The following is a 16421-nucleotide window of genomic DNA, read 5'->3' as shown; positions in this document are numbered from 1 at the left end:
ATTCAGTTGGAGCAGTGTCAAATATTTCCATTCCCTTCAACATGGTTTCCTTCGTTTGTTCCTGCACTACTGGCTCTATTGGTAATGACAATTCTGTTTCAAGAGATGTATTTTCCCTGGTGTTTCCAGAATCTTCCCCTGCAGGTTCATGGTACAATTCAGCAACAGAGTCCTTGACATGCTGTCTTCCTTTATTTCTACGGCTAGACCCCAGTTTTCTTCTGTTCCCAATGGGGTTAAAGTCAATGTTTTGTTGTGGTTGGGAGTCAGAAGTCACAGTTATTCCTGATTGCACAGCTTGTGAAGAGGATTCACCCTCCTCCATTTCAGAGAAAAGTCCTTCCTCATGACCCTTTGGTTCAGCACTGGGTTTCATAGCATACTGTACTTGGCCTTCAATCTCCTTCACCTGACCTAGAGCAGAGTCTACTCCTTCAATGTAGCTGATCGGTGGTTCCTTGGTATCATAGAAATGATGATCCTCATTTTTCTGCTCTAAATCCTCAAAAATGCTTTCTTCATTAAGATACTCATCCTGCTTGTTGTCAGGAACTGACATTTTCTGACTGGTAGGAGAATCATCAGGTATTTTCACAACCATCTCAAATGGGTTTGTCTCTCTGATTTCAGCTTGGTCCATTGTGTTACCAGACATTATTTGAGAATTTTCTGTGGCAGCGTGAATCGCATGGTCAGATGAGAAATCTATTTGAGGTATTTCTTGAATTTCTGTTGGCTTACCCTCCTGTTCATGGAATTTGTTATCACCATCATCTGACTGATGAGCACCTTTGACTTCAGATACATTGAACAACTCATGTGTTTCCTCATTTGTTGTAGACTCCTCTTTTGATGCAAATGCTTCTTGTTCAACACTGCATTCAGGTTCTGAGTTCTCTCTGAGGTCTTGTTCTTCTGTGGTTATCTCTGATGTGATAGAGGACTCATTATTTTCTGTTGTCATCTGAGACTCACTCATCAAATAGTTGGTCTGTACATTTTCAGCGTGCCTGAACATTTCTGTGACATTGTCCTTTGCCATGCTTTCTTTTCTGTTACGGTACAAACATTTGGGAATTCTTCCTCTGGCATCTCCCCAACATTTGATTGGACATTTGTCTTTTGATCTTCTCTTAAATGTGCATGTACATTTGAACCAGTAAGCTCAGAGATGCCAACAAGTGAATTTTCTTTAACAAGCTCACCAACATATTCAGTTGGAGCAGTGTCAAATATTTCCATTCCCTTCAACATGGTTTCCTTCATTTGTTCCTGCACTACTGGCTCTATTGGTAATGACAATTCTGTTTCAAGAGATGTATTTTCCCTGGTGTTTCCAGAATCTTCCCCTGCAGGTTCATGGTACAATTCAGCAACAGAGTCCTTGACATGCTGTCTTCCTTTATTTCTACGGCTAGACCCCAGTTTTCTTCTGTTCCCAATGGGGTTAAAGTCAATGTTTTGTTGTGGTTGGGAGTCAGAAGTCACAGTTATTCCTGATTGCACAGCTTGTGAAGAGGATTCACCCTCCTCCATTTCAGAGAAAAGTCCTTCCTCATGACCCTTTGGTTCAGCACTGGGTTTCATAGCATACTGTACTTGGCCTTCAATCTCCTTCACCTGACCTAGAGCAGAGTCTACTCCTTCAATGTCGCTGATCGGTGGTTCCTTGGTATCATAGAAATAATGATCCTCATTTTTCTGCTCTAAATCCTCAAAAATGCTTTCTTCATTAAGATACTCATCCTGCTTGTTGTCAGGAATTGAAATGTCCTGATAGGTAGGAGAATCATAAGTTATTTTCACAACATTCTCACATTGGTTTGTGTCTCTGATTTCATATGGGTCCATTGGGTTACAAGAAATTATTTCAGACTCTTCTGTGGCAGCATGAATCACACTGACAGATGTATTATCTTGTTGCGGCAGATCTTCAATTTCAGTTGGCTTTTGTTCCTCATCTGTAAGCATTTTCTCTTTTGGTGATGACATTGTAGCTGGCTCATCATCGGACTCATTTTCAGTATTTTCTCTTCGAATGGTTTCTTCTGTGGTTATCTCGGGTGTGGTGGCAAATGGCAAAACTACAGACTCACTAACCAAATAATTGCCCTGTGAGTTTCCATCCTTCCTTAACAACTCTGTCTCATCATCTATTTCTTTGCATTCTTTTTCTCTTTCAGTACACACATCAGGAAGCTTTTGTTCTGACATTTCCCTAACATTTGTGTGATCTACACTTGGAAGTGAAGCAAGACTTAACCTTGTTAACTCAGAGTTGCTTACACAGTGTGCACTTTCCTTGTCTTCCTCGCAGTAAAGAGTTTCAGATGTGTTCACTCTTTCCTCCATGGTTTGCACAAATGTAAAGGAGTCTGATACAATTTTAGAGTTTGTCACATTTTCATAAAGGCGTGTTTGCAGATTTTCGCTTTTGGGAATAACACTGTCCAGGTCAGCCTCTGGATAGTTTGTTACAGTAGCATTCTGAAGTTCAGGAAAATAATCATGTTCGGAATCTGAATAAAGATAACTCTCATGTGTTGCAGACATATTGTCACTCTCTTGAATCAATACTTCCTCTGTGACATGTTGCATTGTAAGTGACATTTGTTTTGTTGCAATGGTTTCCTTAACTTCCTCTTTAGTTTCATGGCAAGATTCAGTTTCATGGTGTCCTTTATTTTTGCGACTAGACCCCAGTTTCCTTCTGTTACCTGAAAATGCAGATGGACTCTGAGTTTCATATAGTGAATTATCAGGTTCAGCTAATACTTTCAATGATTCAGTATCATCTACGGTCAAGTGGCGTTGATCTTCAGAGGTACTGTCCGTTATTTGGAACTCATCAGCCTTAGTTTTTTCATTTTGGTTTAATCCTCTGCGGCGTGAGCCAAGCCTTTTCTTCTTTGCGCTTTGAGCAGACATACCTTCCTTTCTTCCCTCTTAAAATCATGAAACATTTAGACATGCAAATTGTCAGTATATCAACATATATACCCTTAAAGATGAACAAGGTCATCAAAATGCATATTGATTTAGGATCTTAACTACCATAATTCAAACAGCCAATTAGTTTATTTTAAACAGAAAATCTGCAGAAATAAATTGCATTTGTTTATTTTGATCAATAACCTCAATCTACTTCATTGTCATGACGCCACATGTACTCACCACCCAAATCTGGCACCTGTCGTCTCTCAACACGAGCTGCTTTGTAAAGTCAAGAGTGTATGCTGCACAGTTAATATATTTCACTCGTTGGGGGGGGGGGGGGGTGTGGGTTGTTCCTTTGTGGCCGCCATGACAGAGAACTTCCTGTGTGGGTTGCACTTGCAGCATGCCATAAGGCAACAGAAACGGTAGTTCCTGATCTGAATAAAGCTTATATTTTTACATTTGCCAAATGTCATTTGATTATGGTACATGGTTAGTTTAATATAATACTTCCAAACAAAAAAAGGCAACGAAGAAATAGGCTTCACCTTGGAAAACCATTTATTGAACACATTTTCTTAACTGCAGCAGAAATTGTCAAGAGTCAAGCAAAGTTGAATAGAGCATTTTGTTGCAAAAATGACAAGTAAAATACAGAATTACAGATTATGTTTTTGGCTTCAAGGATAGCCTGCAAATAACAGCACCAGTATTTAACATTTTGTTGCCAGTCTGATTTCTGTCATAACATAAGCCCCTCTAATGGTATGTCTCACATTAACCCATTGCCAGTAATTAAAGAGTCAACCAAGAATAAAAAAAGGAAACAAAAACAAATAAAAACATCACATGAGTTTTAATTCAACAGTTAAAAAACAGGATGGCAATGTAAAAACTAAATCCAGTATTCCATAACATGCGGGGGAAGAGAATTCGCTTTAGGAGAAAAAGACATCAGACTGTTGTTAATTCAACAGACTGGTATTACACAATAAGTAACTTGGCCAACCCTAGAGAAAAGAAAGACATGACTATAAAAATTGGTATTTTCCCCAACCATAGCTAGATCCCGCACACGAACCATCGCCTTGGGGTCCTCATTTTCTGTCGTTAGACCTGGAACGACTGTAAAACAAACAAACAAGTTAACAAAATGAGTCTCAAAAGTACAAAGTAATAAGTATAGTGATATTTTTTAACTTGCCTCCTTGACCGGGAGATTGATCTTGGGCCCTTCTTGTTGTCTCTGGACACAGAGCGCTGTCTGCCTCTATCTCTTGAAAGAGACCTGATGCAACAAAGCATAACAAAAATGAATATGATTATCATTGATTATTAACAAAAGCAGAGTGTAAATAAAACTGTAGTTGCTTGCTTACCTGCTGCGACTGCGGCTCCTCCTCCTATAGTGTATGTGAAGTAAAAAATGAAGCAAAAAAACATTAGGGAAGAGATTTTTTCTAGTGAAACCTTTGGTATTCTTGATCCTTAGACACGGATTAGACGTGGTTACACGTAGTTCCTTGTCTGTTAATAGAAGGATCATCTGCATCCATGAACTGCATCAAGATCAACTTGATAAAGAAGGAATCTTTGTCAAATGAGCACCAATAGGGGGGCCAGATTTCAGAACAAAGCCAGGGCTCGACATTAAAGCTTTCCTTTGAAATAAACAAATAATATGTCACAATTTAACAATGGTCTGTCTGTTGCTATTGATTTGTGTTTCCACCACACAGCTTGTGCACAATGACCTCCGAGGGTCCACACGGGACCTGAACAGAGACGGGTCATTTTCATTTTTAGTTAAAAAAAAACCCATTAAAAGTGTTTTTGTTTTTCTATTAAGACACTGGAGCACACTAGGAGCGTGGATATTTTCATGGAAAAAAGGGGGGAACATTTACCTAAAAAAAAGGTAGTGGTTTAATGTCGAGCCATGAAAATGCCCTTGGTAGCCCAATTATATGGTGAACCTCTAATAACTGTAGTTAATATCGGCAAATATAAGTTAAAGACTGATGACAAAGTTCCTTGACCACAACTTTTGATCTGTAGATTTTTGCAGCTCTGGACTGATCTTGCTCTAAGTTACATAACTGCTGAGGGCAAACGGTCAAGCACCTTTGAAAGTTAGAGTAAGCATAAAAACTACAAAGAGCAGGATTAAAAGCAACTTACTATTTTGGGGGAATTGGACAAGATAGAAATGACGCAAGGAAGCCAGACTGATGGTGAGGGAAGTCGAATTGCAGAGAGGATTTGCCACATGATGCAAATGTTGGAGATATGAAGTTGCTTGGTGGCTGGTTGGAAGGGGTAGTTGTAGATTTTCCCTGCCTTTTTTGGGGGGGATGATGGGAAGGGATGTAAGCCATGGGCTGTTCCCGTTGATACAGTAGTTGTGTGGCAAATAGAGAGTAAAGATGCTGATTGGTTGATAATGTGAAGTGGGCCGCTGTCGATTGGATTAAGGTTGGAGGAAGAAGAGGAGGATGCTGGGAGCTGCATGCTCAGGAACCAATAGGTTGGTGGAACCTGACGACTGGCGGTGCGCCTTGGTCATGTGACAACACCACCCAAGCTGATTGGGGCTCCCTGGTCAGCAGTCACATGATGCTGAAAGAAGACTAGTTGACTGACTCAGATGGTGAGAAGCGTGGTGGTGACTCTGTAACGGGGTTCAGTTTTATTAATATATGGCAACTGAACTCAGAAAGAAAACAAAATGTAAACCTGCAAGAAAGTAATTCTAGAAAGTACCTATGAAAATGTTTGATGGAGTGCAAACTATGCCCCTTGAAGCAATATCACTCTGTTAGAGCTTGGTCTTTTATAAGACAACCCATTATTAGAGTTCATAAATAGTCAAGTGCTGACATAGGCTGCATTTGGAGTTGGATGTCAAACTAGGCAAAACTGGCAAAGACAAAAATATTTTTGCAACAATTTCTTTTAAAAGCATCACTAGTGTAGATTTGTTTTTGAACACCTAAAAAGCAACATCAGTATGTTAAATCCTGAAGCAGGCCAATTCACAGATTATCTATTTATGAACTCATTTTGTATGTAAACTACATGATTTAAAGCACTAAGAGTGCTAACGATAACATTTAGGCCATTATGACAAATGATCAGAAACTTACCCCTACTTGGTTTTGGCTTAAAAAGATTGACTACGCTTTAATTGGTCTATGATATAAAGATATGATTATTTGTCAGTGTGGGAGGTAAAAAAAATAATGGTTACAGTGTGTTGGGAATGTAAATATGCCTTTTCAGTTGTTTAAAAAATAAAACGCTGCAAATGAGACAGTAAATAAAAGAGTAAAGTGGTCCAAAAGAAAAACCATACCTGCGTCTGACTGGAGGACTACGTCGTCTAAAATCATCTCGAGGGCGTCTGCTACCGCCATGGGACGGAGGATGGCCACGGCTCCTTGAGCGCTTTTCCCCATTGGATAACTCGACACGCACTCGGCAGCCACACATAGTTCTAAAGAAAAAAATCACACGAGTGAGAAATTCTAACATGTAATGCAAAAAGTACAACTGAAAACTGTGTTAAAGGATTTACCTTCCATCCAGTTCTTTCACAGCATCGGATGCATCTCTGGGGTCTTCAAACTCTACAAAAGCAAAGCCTGGGGGATTCCTAGCGACCCAAACACTTCTTAAAGGGCCATAGTACCCAAAGGAACTTTCCAACTCTGTCTTGTTTCCATTGTTTCCTAGATTCCCAACATAAACCTTGCAGTCAAGGGGAAACTGGTCACTTTGGCCTAAAAGAAAGGGCAAAACATAGGATGAGCGTTCAGACTTGTAAGAAGTATAGACAGTGAGTGTACCTCAGCTTTAATACAATTCCATAAACAATTATTTAATATTAACTCTTATTTTGGTGTCAAATGCTTAATGCATATATATAGTGCAGATATAAATAAAACAAATACAAAAGCATTAATGTCCTGTCCAGTAAATGCAAACTGTTAAGTTAAAATATAAAATTCAAATAAGAGTAAAGCTTTATCTGAGGGTGTTTATTTCACACACAAAATGCCATATTTGTTATGAGAATAACTCCTGCATGGGCAGTCATCCAGTCCCTTAACTAATAATGGAGCTGGATGTGTCCAGATGTAGGTGGCAATGTAATCTCATCTAAAGAATGTCACTGTGGAAACAAACACCCGGTAGTGAAATAAATTGGAGCCAAAAGTAGCACCAGAAACTCAGTAGAAAATAATCACAACTTACTCATTTCACCAGATTTAAATCTGATCTTCTTTTTACAGTCAAACAATCAGATGTGCCTGAAAAGAAAGACAAAAAGTGTTACAACGACATACCTGGACATCTTGGTATCAGTGATTGACTAACGTTATGGGGATAACATCGAGAGCATTAGGAAATGCTTGTGATTTTCTAAAACAACGACATGAGTCCAACTATATTTAAAATCACAAAATTAAAACACCCCGTGCTGTTGACCCTTTTAATCACTTGCATAAAGTGGACGCCATCGTGTATTTTATCATTCTACTTAAATGTTAACGTCGACTGCACATTATCAAGCTGATGCTAGCTAGCGCTAGCTAGCAACCACTAGCATTTGTGATTTGCTAGCTTGTGCGTAACAACCACCGGGGTATAGTTACTCATATTTTCACCCCTTTGGATAGATCAAGACGAGTATCTGCGTGATTTACACAATCAGGTCGCATTGATCAGGTTTAGTGTAATTTGTCCACCAAATAGTAACGTTCACGGGATTCCCAACCCCCACAAATAGCCGTGCAAACATTAGCTGTTAGCACAATGTAGTTGTGATAGCATACATATTTAGCATTTACCACGACGGGGAAAATATTTAGCCCATCCACATACTAATCACTATCACATGTAACAACAATGGAATAAACACAGGAGATAGATATAGATGGAGAGATAAATATATATATATATAAATATATATATATATATGGTATGTAACGTTGGCTCACCTTTTCGTAGCTGCAGTTCGACAAATGTGTGGAGCAGAAAACACGCCGTCCGGTTCAGCTACTAGCTTAACATGTCCTCGACTTTTTCTTTGGTGTTTATTGGCGGGTGGAAGCCATGGTGGAAGCCCAGTGTCCAGAGGAATCACCGCCACCGCCACCACCTGGCCTGGCGTGTGAAATAAAAAAGGATGCTGGAATTATCAGAATCAGAATTCCTTTATTTGTCCAACAAATACAAAGGAAGTAGAGATTGTTATAGCAAAAGTAATGGTACAAAAATAAAACACTCTTAGATAAAGGGCATGCACATACTATTTAAAACTCCATAGTTTCTCTTTTGTTAACTGGAATTCATAACTGGACATTTTACATTTATATTTAATGTAATATGCCATTCCTTGCACACTTCATGTAAATGATATACTTTGAAATTGTGTTAGCTGTAATTTGGACCTTCGAAGTGTAGCTAGGCTATATTTGTAGGATATTCTACAGATATGTATATTTCACAGTTAACTTAATTATATATGAGTGACTTATAGATTATTGTTACAATATTACAATTGTCAAACTATTAAAATGGTCAAATTTGATTATTTTAGTTTAATCTGTTCCATTGAAACATTACATCAAGTTGCCTGACATTTTCTATTAAAGGTAGGGTAGGTAATTCACTTCAGAAACACTTTTTGTTATATCCCATGGAATGCTCTTAACATCCCGATAGCAATGAATACATTAAATGCTTTGACAATAAATACGTGTGGAAGCCGTGGCGCTGTAAAAAGCAAATCCAATTACTGCCTCGGCCCGCGGTAGATTATTGGAGGGGCTACCTGCCTGTCAGCCTTCATCTCCTGCACAAATGTATCTCGTGCCCTCATTGGTCATGTGCGCGTTCGTGTGTTGGAGGAGGGGCTCTGTGAGGAAGTCTGAAGGAAGGAGCAAATTTTTTTCGGTGGTGTACTTTCAAATTCTAGTTTACGCGAGCTGGTTTCTCCATTCTTACCTACCTACCTTTAAAACAAGATTATAGGCCATCATGTTTTTCATCTATATCAACAGAAGAAGGTCATTTGACTTGATGTTGTATTTTCAATATATAAATAATACATGTTTATATTTTTCTTATTGTGTCGCTGGAATACCCAATACATTTCCATTTCATTAGAGAATAAAGCTTTCTTGTCTCCTCTTATCCAACCGTTTCTGGTTGGCTACTTGGTATGATCCGGTTGGGTGCATGCCTATTTCATATTATGTGTGATTGAGACCCTGCATGACCTACTCTCAGACAAGTGATGATATTTTCCCCCTCGTTTCTAAGCCACCGCCCTCCAAATAAACACAGAGATAACATTAATTATTTTTTTAAATAAACATTGACTGTACACAAAAATCCCAGTATTTGTATAGTTCTCATTACCTTCAAAACATGTTAAATGTAATCATTCTGAAAATAAATATTTTTGTCAATTTTTTTCACCTTTAATAATATTGGATTTCATTGATCAAAATGGCTACTTGGCTAAAGGAAACCTCTTTAACTTGGTTAAAAACAAAATGTGTCCCTAACCAGCAACATGTGGATGTAATAGTTTAAAGCAGATCTCTAAAGACTGTGAAAGCATTTGAAAACCATTTCATATTATTTGATTGGAAAACCGGTAACCTGAATTCAGAAACAAATGCATTATGTAACTGTCCAGCATTTCAGCATTAACAAGTCGTTTAAACAATTCAATACCATTGCCCATCCACATTTCACAACATAGTATATTTTTTATATTGAATATTTTTGTTAATCCAAATATAGTCCTTCACTAACATGAAAAGGAACCATGACCAGGAAGCAGTACCACCCACGTAGATATACAGCATATGGCATATACACATAGAAATGGCATCCGGTTTGACAAAAGGGTTCTCAAAACTAGAAGAAAAATGACATGCCCCAAGGCGCGTTGTTAGTCAAATATTATTCTCATTCTTTATAAATAACATACAGCACATACCGTCAGGAATGGAAAAGTCGTTGTTTGGAGATGAGGGGGCTCTGTGAAAGAGGGGAAGGGACGTAAAAGCCACAAGGAACTGTGTGATTACCCGTTACTTGTATTGTGCTTGTGCAATGGGATACAGCTCTAGCCCCCTTTCATTGCCCCTGACTGCACAGACCTCATCTGTTGTTGCATACTGGCTGCTGCATCAATTTTCATTTAGAGGATTGGGACCTATGATTGGGACAGATCATCTCTGGAAGCAGAAGAAATAGTGGGATAATGGTTAGTGGTGAGTTGGGAGAGGGCCCGGCCAACTAGCTGAACAATAAATCATCAGGTCTCGTTAACTCTTGTGCAACATTTCCACGGGATGTTGGTTTGATGTAAGCATCAAATCGGTGATACTTTACTCATGGAAAAACTTTTTTAAATTCACAATTAAATGTGTGAAAAAAGTTCCAAAATTGTATTATTATTAAAGGTGGGGTAGGCAATTTTGGAGAAACCAGCTCGAGTGCGCTAGAATTCGAAAATACACAGCCGGAAAAAATCTGCCACTTCCTTACAGAGCCCCTCCTCCAACACACACGAACGCGCACATGACCAATGAGGGCACGAGATAAATTTGTGCACAGATGGAAGGCTGACAGGCAGGTAGGCCATCCAGTTATTTTAGCCGGGCCGGCTAAAATGATTGGTCGTGCTTTTTACAGTACTACTGCTTCCACAGATGAAATTTTTTTATGGATTTTTTAAGATATTCATTGCTATCGGGATGTTAAGAGCATTCCATGGAATATAACAAAAAGTGTATCTCGAGCCGGTTTCTCAAACTTACCTACCCCACCTTTAATAGTTAATATTTTTAATAAATTAGGTGCCCGATTGAATAAAAAGCATGATATCGGATGACTATTTCCTTGATCACTTTATAATCAGTTACGAACAGTTGTAGGATTACTTGTCCAGCACATTTAATTTAAACAAGTGTGAGGTATAATAAATACAATTCTGCCTTTTTTTAAAACCAAACTCCTGGAAAACGTTTTTGATGATTTTAAGTGTGGATAAACTTCCTGAATGAGTAGCACTTGTATGAACATATCGCCATCTACTGTAGGGAGTGTAAACACTCACAAGGCAGTATTGTATTTTCTACTCTACTACACTAAAGTACAAAAATTGTATCAGCAAAATGTATTTAAAGTATGAAAAGTAAAAGGTATCATTGTTCAAATAGGGCCTTTATGTGTGTATATAATTATGTGACTTTTCTCCATAACATTGTTGCATCAAGTAGCACGTTACTGTTAGACAAACAAAGTTCTGATTGTCTTTTTGCAAAATATTGAAATAATTTCACTCTTTTGTGACTTAAAGAGTACGTTTTCTAGTTTAATTATTAAGGATTCATTTTTTAAAGTAACTAAAGCTGCAATTAAATGTAGTGTAATTTCCTTTTTAAATGTAGTGGAGTATAAGTATAAAGCAGCAATACAAGGAAATACTCAAGTAAAGAATAGTACCTCAAAATTGTACTTGAGTGAACGTACTTAGTTACTTCCTACCTCTAATTTTTGGGGGCCCTTGTTATGTTTCAGATGTCTATAAGATAAAAATAAACTTCTCTCATTGTTTCATATAAATCATTGTTTAGGATTCATATATGGTAAAACTATCCAACATTTCCCATGAAAAGCTGAATTTAGAGACAATAGGGAAAATGAATCTCAATTTATGGAGCAGAACTAAAGTATGACCCCCAGATGTTGTGAGCCGTTGTGAGGAGCATGTGACCCTTGTTTGTATTTTAAACACATTTTCCCCTTAAAATATGTTATTTTTTAATATCAGGGCAAATGGAATTCAGCTTATAATATATATTATTGTCTCTTCTTCAAATTAATAACTTTTTAAAAACATTTTTGTACTGATTCTTTTATCCAAGTTAATGATCTAAAAACTTTTCCCAACGTCCATCTGGAGAGGTTTTAATTGTTGAGATTTTAAATATCCAATCACTAATATCCATGGTCTAAATAGTGAGCCTGATAAAAAAAATTCACAGCCATATTTATATGATTTTGCAAAAAGGCAGCCAGTACATCAATAAGCTGTACTGTTTCACATTGACAGGAAACCCAAACTTTATTCTTGAAGTTTTACAGTTACTGCCTGCCATTTAGTGATTACTGCAGGAAACACAAGTAAATCAAGAGAGCAAGACGGTTATTGCTCAACATGAGAAAACACCACAAATGACCCTTTGTGAGTGTTCAGGTGGGTGGTTAGATACTTTATGTACACTTCCCGTATAGAGGCATATTCAACAAGCAGGGGAAGAGGTGTGAAAAGCAGAAGTATTTTTACCTCTCTGACCCTGAAGTTCTCAACCCTAATATCACAAAATTGAAAAATTAGACGAGGAAATTGTTTATTTAATCTTCAATTCCATGTTGAAGGGACACCTGCATATAGTTGTAGTTGATAGTGATTTGTTACTCTCACCTTTTAATTTCCATCTAATACTACAGCAATAGCCTTGAATATATCTTTAATCACACACATTGTAGAGTTGGTAATGGTGCGGATGACTTTGTTTTGAAGGATCCTCTTTTAGTAAACCAAAGATATGTGTCTCTTGTTTGTTGTTATTACTTTGCAATGTCACCCTTTGATAAGTTTGGATAAGGCACACTATGCCATTGTGTGTGGTATGTCAAATTAGTTATCATGCTTTCACTCAAACTTGCCTCAGCCGTTTTTGAATGATTAGTATGGAATTGCAATGTGATAGACTTTTGTGTGACTGATGAAAGGTAATTTAATGATGAATCGTTACACTGAATATGGCAGGGTAGGTGAAAGAGCTGTGAAATGAAAGAGAGCTGTTACAGTTTAAAGTAAAGCCCTTGTGTTTTGATTAAATTGTCTAATAATCAAATTCAAGTTTGAAACCAGCATGTTTTCTTTCCTTTGAAATTTCCAATATCTGACTTTAATTTGTAATGCCGTATTTTTCCAAGTTGTTATTGCAACACTACCTATCTAAATATCTGAATATCTTTTTTCACCACTGACAAGTCATTCATCATAACTGATTGTTCAAGGGAATAAAATGAGCAATAACTCTTGTCCAAATATAAATATTTAGGGTTTAACTGTTTCAACAATATGTTCTTTTAGTCTCTGTTACACTGTGTTTCTCTTCATCAGCGGCAGTGAGAAATCATTTATTTAAGGTCCTTGGCAGACACGGCAGTACTTGCTTCAGGGGGTAAAAGTTCAGGGATAAAAGGGATCACTCAGGAGATTACTGCCATGTACGCAACACGGATGCCTAGAACACAAACAAAGAGCATTAGGTTGCCCAGCCTTATTTTAGTTTCAGTGTTTGTGTGCTTTTCTTACCTGATCCTCACCACTTGTCTTTTATATCACCAAATGAAGAATCAAGCTCATTTGTTGTCTTTGTAGACATGCTCCTGCTGCCAAATGATTCCCCTTTAAGCTGTTTAAATGAAACGTCTTTTCTTTTTTTCATGCCTCCACTCAGGGCTGTGTTTTTCAATCAGATTAGTACAGCACATTCTGTTCTGTTTCACTTCCTGATGACTGTGCAGCTTGTATCCCTAAATGAACTCACCCACGTGCTTCTGGTTACACCAAGACACTCATTCAGAGACACACACTTTCTTGCAACTGCCTCTCAGATTTGAGTACTTATACAATATTTAGTAAATGTAAATGATCAAGAAAGACCTGCTGTTTATTTGTTAATACATTTAGCAAATACTTTTTCAGAGAGTATTTACTTTATTAAGAGCAATAGGAGACTCTAAAGCTGAAAAAAGAAATAGGTATGTAAATATGTTCATTACTTAAAAAGGTTGACTTAACTATTAACTTCATCATTTTCTGACGTTCTTGTTTACTAGGTTGCTGCTTTCATCACAACATAAACAAGATGTTCATGATGTTTCAGGAAGAATGACAACATCAGGCCTTGAGTCAATAAAGAAATGTATTCATACATTTCAGTTCAGCTCAGGTCAGCTGAGTTCCTTTTTAACCTCCTCTTGCACATACAAGACAAGAGGAAGTGCAAACAAAGCAGGACACCGCAGCACAGACACGGTTTGGGAAAACAAACAAATCTCTGCTTGCCTGAGCTAGAGCCCTGATGAGCTTTTTATAAAATATTTTTGTATTTTATTGTGAATACTTTGTTGCATTATGAGGGCTTATTATGTTATCGGCTCAACACAGCTGTTAATATGTGACTGTACTATCTCTTCTAATGTGAAAGAAATGTTCTAAAAAGACAGTGTGTGAAATCTGTTTTCTTCAGATAACTGATTGTTCGAGAGATTACTCAGCCTGTTGATAACATCCCTGTGGGTTTGCACAATCGGGTTCACCTGTGTTATGTAACCTTTATAATCATGATGTTCCCTTCTATAGCTGCCTGGCTGTCTGCCAGCAGTGTGGTCAGACAGTGTCCTGACCACCTCTTGACTGCAGGATTCACCCACCAGAAGCCTGCAATACATATTTAACCATCCGTGCAGACCAATAAACTGTGCCACATGTTCAAGTTGTTTTGTTATTTTAATGCAACAATATGCTGAACATAAACAGCAGCTGTAAAGTGGGCGGTATTGCAAACATCTTATGAGTACATAATAATATAGCAGTATCCTCAGAATACATTCTGAACATATTTTTAATTTTTTTAACATCTCATGCTCTTCATTTATACAAAAGCAGACACATGAGCAGATTCAAATATTTTCATGTTGTATTATACATTTCATATTTGAACTGACAGAATAATTGATATTAGGATTTGATCAATACTTATATATTCAGCTTTTTTCTGTTGAGACAAGCTGTGTTCTGTAACTCACATCTTCCTCCAGGCCTCCTTTGTCTTATTACTACATTGGCATATTGACAACCCTCTGGTGCCAGGTGTGTTTGTCAGAGAATAACCTTGAAAAGTCAACAATCCTTGGATCATGATAGGGGATTAAAGCAAAAATACAACCCAAACCTGCTGTGTGGAACTTAACCTTATACGAAATAAACAACATTTACAATTTAAGTTGTCTTCTTAAAAAACTCTTAAAAAACTGTGATACATTTTTTCTGGAAGTAAGAGCAACTAAAGGGGGTAAAGAGGCTATGAGGCCATTGACCATTGACCAAATGAAACGGACCATTGAAACCTTGAAAAATAGTACATGTTTATCTGTGTTTGTAAATTATTGGCAACATTTGGGATCATTTAATTACACAGCTCAAATAGGTCACAGGTCCAGCCATTTTTAGACATATTAATGAAAGTTGCATATTATTAGTCTAAATTAAAATTGTGTAAAATGTGAATTTCATATAGGTCTCATATCTGATATCAATTTGAGGCAAATATCCTCAATAACAGATGTAAAGTCCTCTGTTTGGAAATATTAACTTTGAGTAATATTTGGCTAACTTGAAATATTTATTTTTGATTTAACATATTACATTGTGGAAATGACATCTACATCTACACAAAACTCATCCACTGTTTTTGTATCATGTTCCAATATACTGTATATTTGTTGGCATCACTGGGTAACTTGAGCAGAGTTACAGAGTCCCTGTGAGGTAGTAACATTTATGGAGTCTTTATTATGTTATATCCTTTATACTACCAGTTTAAATTAAATGAAAATATAGTTGTATAAATAAAAATTGTAAAGAAAAATTGAAGCCTTCCATCATGTGTATGTAAAAGGCCTACTAACAGCAAAACGGGTGCTTGCCACTATTTGTAAAATGTGATGACTTCCCTTTTCATCATAGTGTTTCTCAATGTACATTTAGGCTTACATATTTAACACCGCAGTACTTTTAAGTGTTAACACTGTAACACGGCCGTAGACAAACGATCTTCACCTAGTGAAAATCACAATAATGGTAAAAAAGGACCATAGGCAATTATATAAGCATACATTTGTGATAATTTTTCGAAATCACCATTTTCAAATAAGTTATAGTAACGTAACAGTAATAGTTACATCCTAAAAAAAACCGGTACACAAAATGAAAAGGTGGGGTTTTACCGTCTCTTACAGAAACAGTAATCCGTCTCAGCGCGCGTCTTATCGGGCAGTGGATGTGCTTTTATTTCGATGCTTTACACATCCCGTGTGTGACTAAGGCTCGGCTATTACACAGCAGTGTTGATGATATGTGTTGTCAGCTGAGCGGGAAGGACAGCCTGCTGCGGTACACGCTGTTCCCAGCCTGGCTCGGCACGGAACGGGTTACAGGTCAGGGTGTCTATTGGAACACAGTGTTCTCGTCAGCAGAGGCAGCGGTACAGCTACAGTACAGCCGGAACATTGTGTTACTTTGTGGCTGCTTTCCAAGACCTGCCCCTTAATTTTACACTAAACGCCCTCCCACAACTCTACGCTATACTACTCTC

General features: G+C 37.6%; 2 protein-coding genes across 2 annotated transcripts; both read right to left on the bottom strand.

The window, feature by feature from the left end:
* Positions 1-978: 978 nt before the first annotated feature.
* On the bottom strand, positions 979-3207 carry LOC117548165 (titin-like). The gene is made up of 2 exons (XM_034219217.1): positions 3175-3207; positions 979-2945 (listed from the first exon to the last, which is right to left on the bottom strand). Exon 2 carries the CDS (start codon positions 2926-2928, stop codon positions 979-981), a length of 1950 nt encoding a protein of 649 aa, XP_034075108.1. The 5' UTR covers positions 2929-2945; positions 3175-3207.
* A 268-nt stretch (positions 3208-3475) lies between these two features.
* On the bottom strand, positions 3476-8129 carry srsf3a (serine and arginine rich splicing factor 3a). The gene is made up of 7 exons (XM_034219163.1): positions 7941-8129; positions 7195-7250; positions 6515-6719; positions 6293-6433; positions 4317-4340; positions 4142-4225; positions 3476-4062 (listed from the first exon to the last, which is right to left on the bottom strand). The coding sequence occupies exons 2-7, from the start codon at positions 7196-7198 to the stop codon at positions 4035-4037; spliced, it is 486 nt and encodes a 161-aa protein (XP_034075054.1). The 5' UTR covers positions 7199-7250; positions 7941-8129; the 3' UTR covers positions 3476-4034.
* Between the last annotated feature and the right edge of the window lie 8292 nt (positions 8130-16421).

The sequence above is a fragment of the Gymnodraco acuticeps genome, unplaced genomic scaffold (genome assembly GCF_902827175.1).
Source record: "Gymnodraco acuticeps unplaced genomic scaffold, fGymAcu1.1, whole genome shotgun sequence".
Classification (NCBI taxonomy): Eukaryota; Metazoa; Chordata; class Actinopteri; order Perciformes; family Bathydraconidae; genus Gymnodraco; species Gymnodraco acuticeps.
The sequence above is the reverse complement of the archived record's forward strand: the minus strand, read 5'-3'. Positions and strand labels throughout refer to the sequence as shown.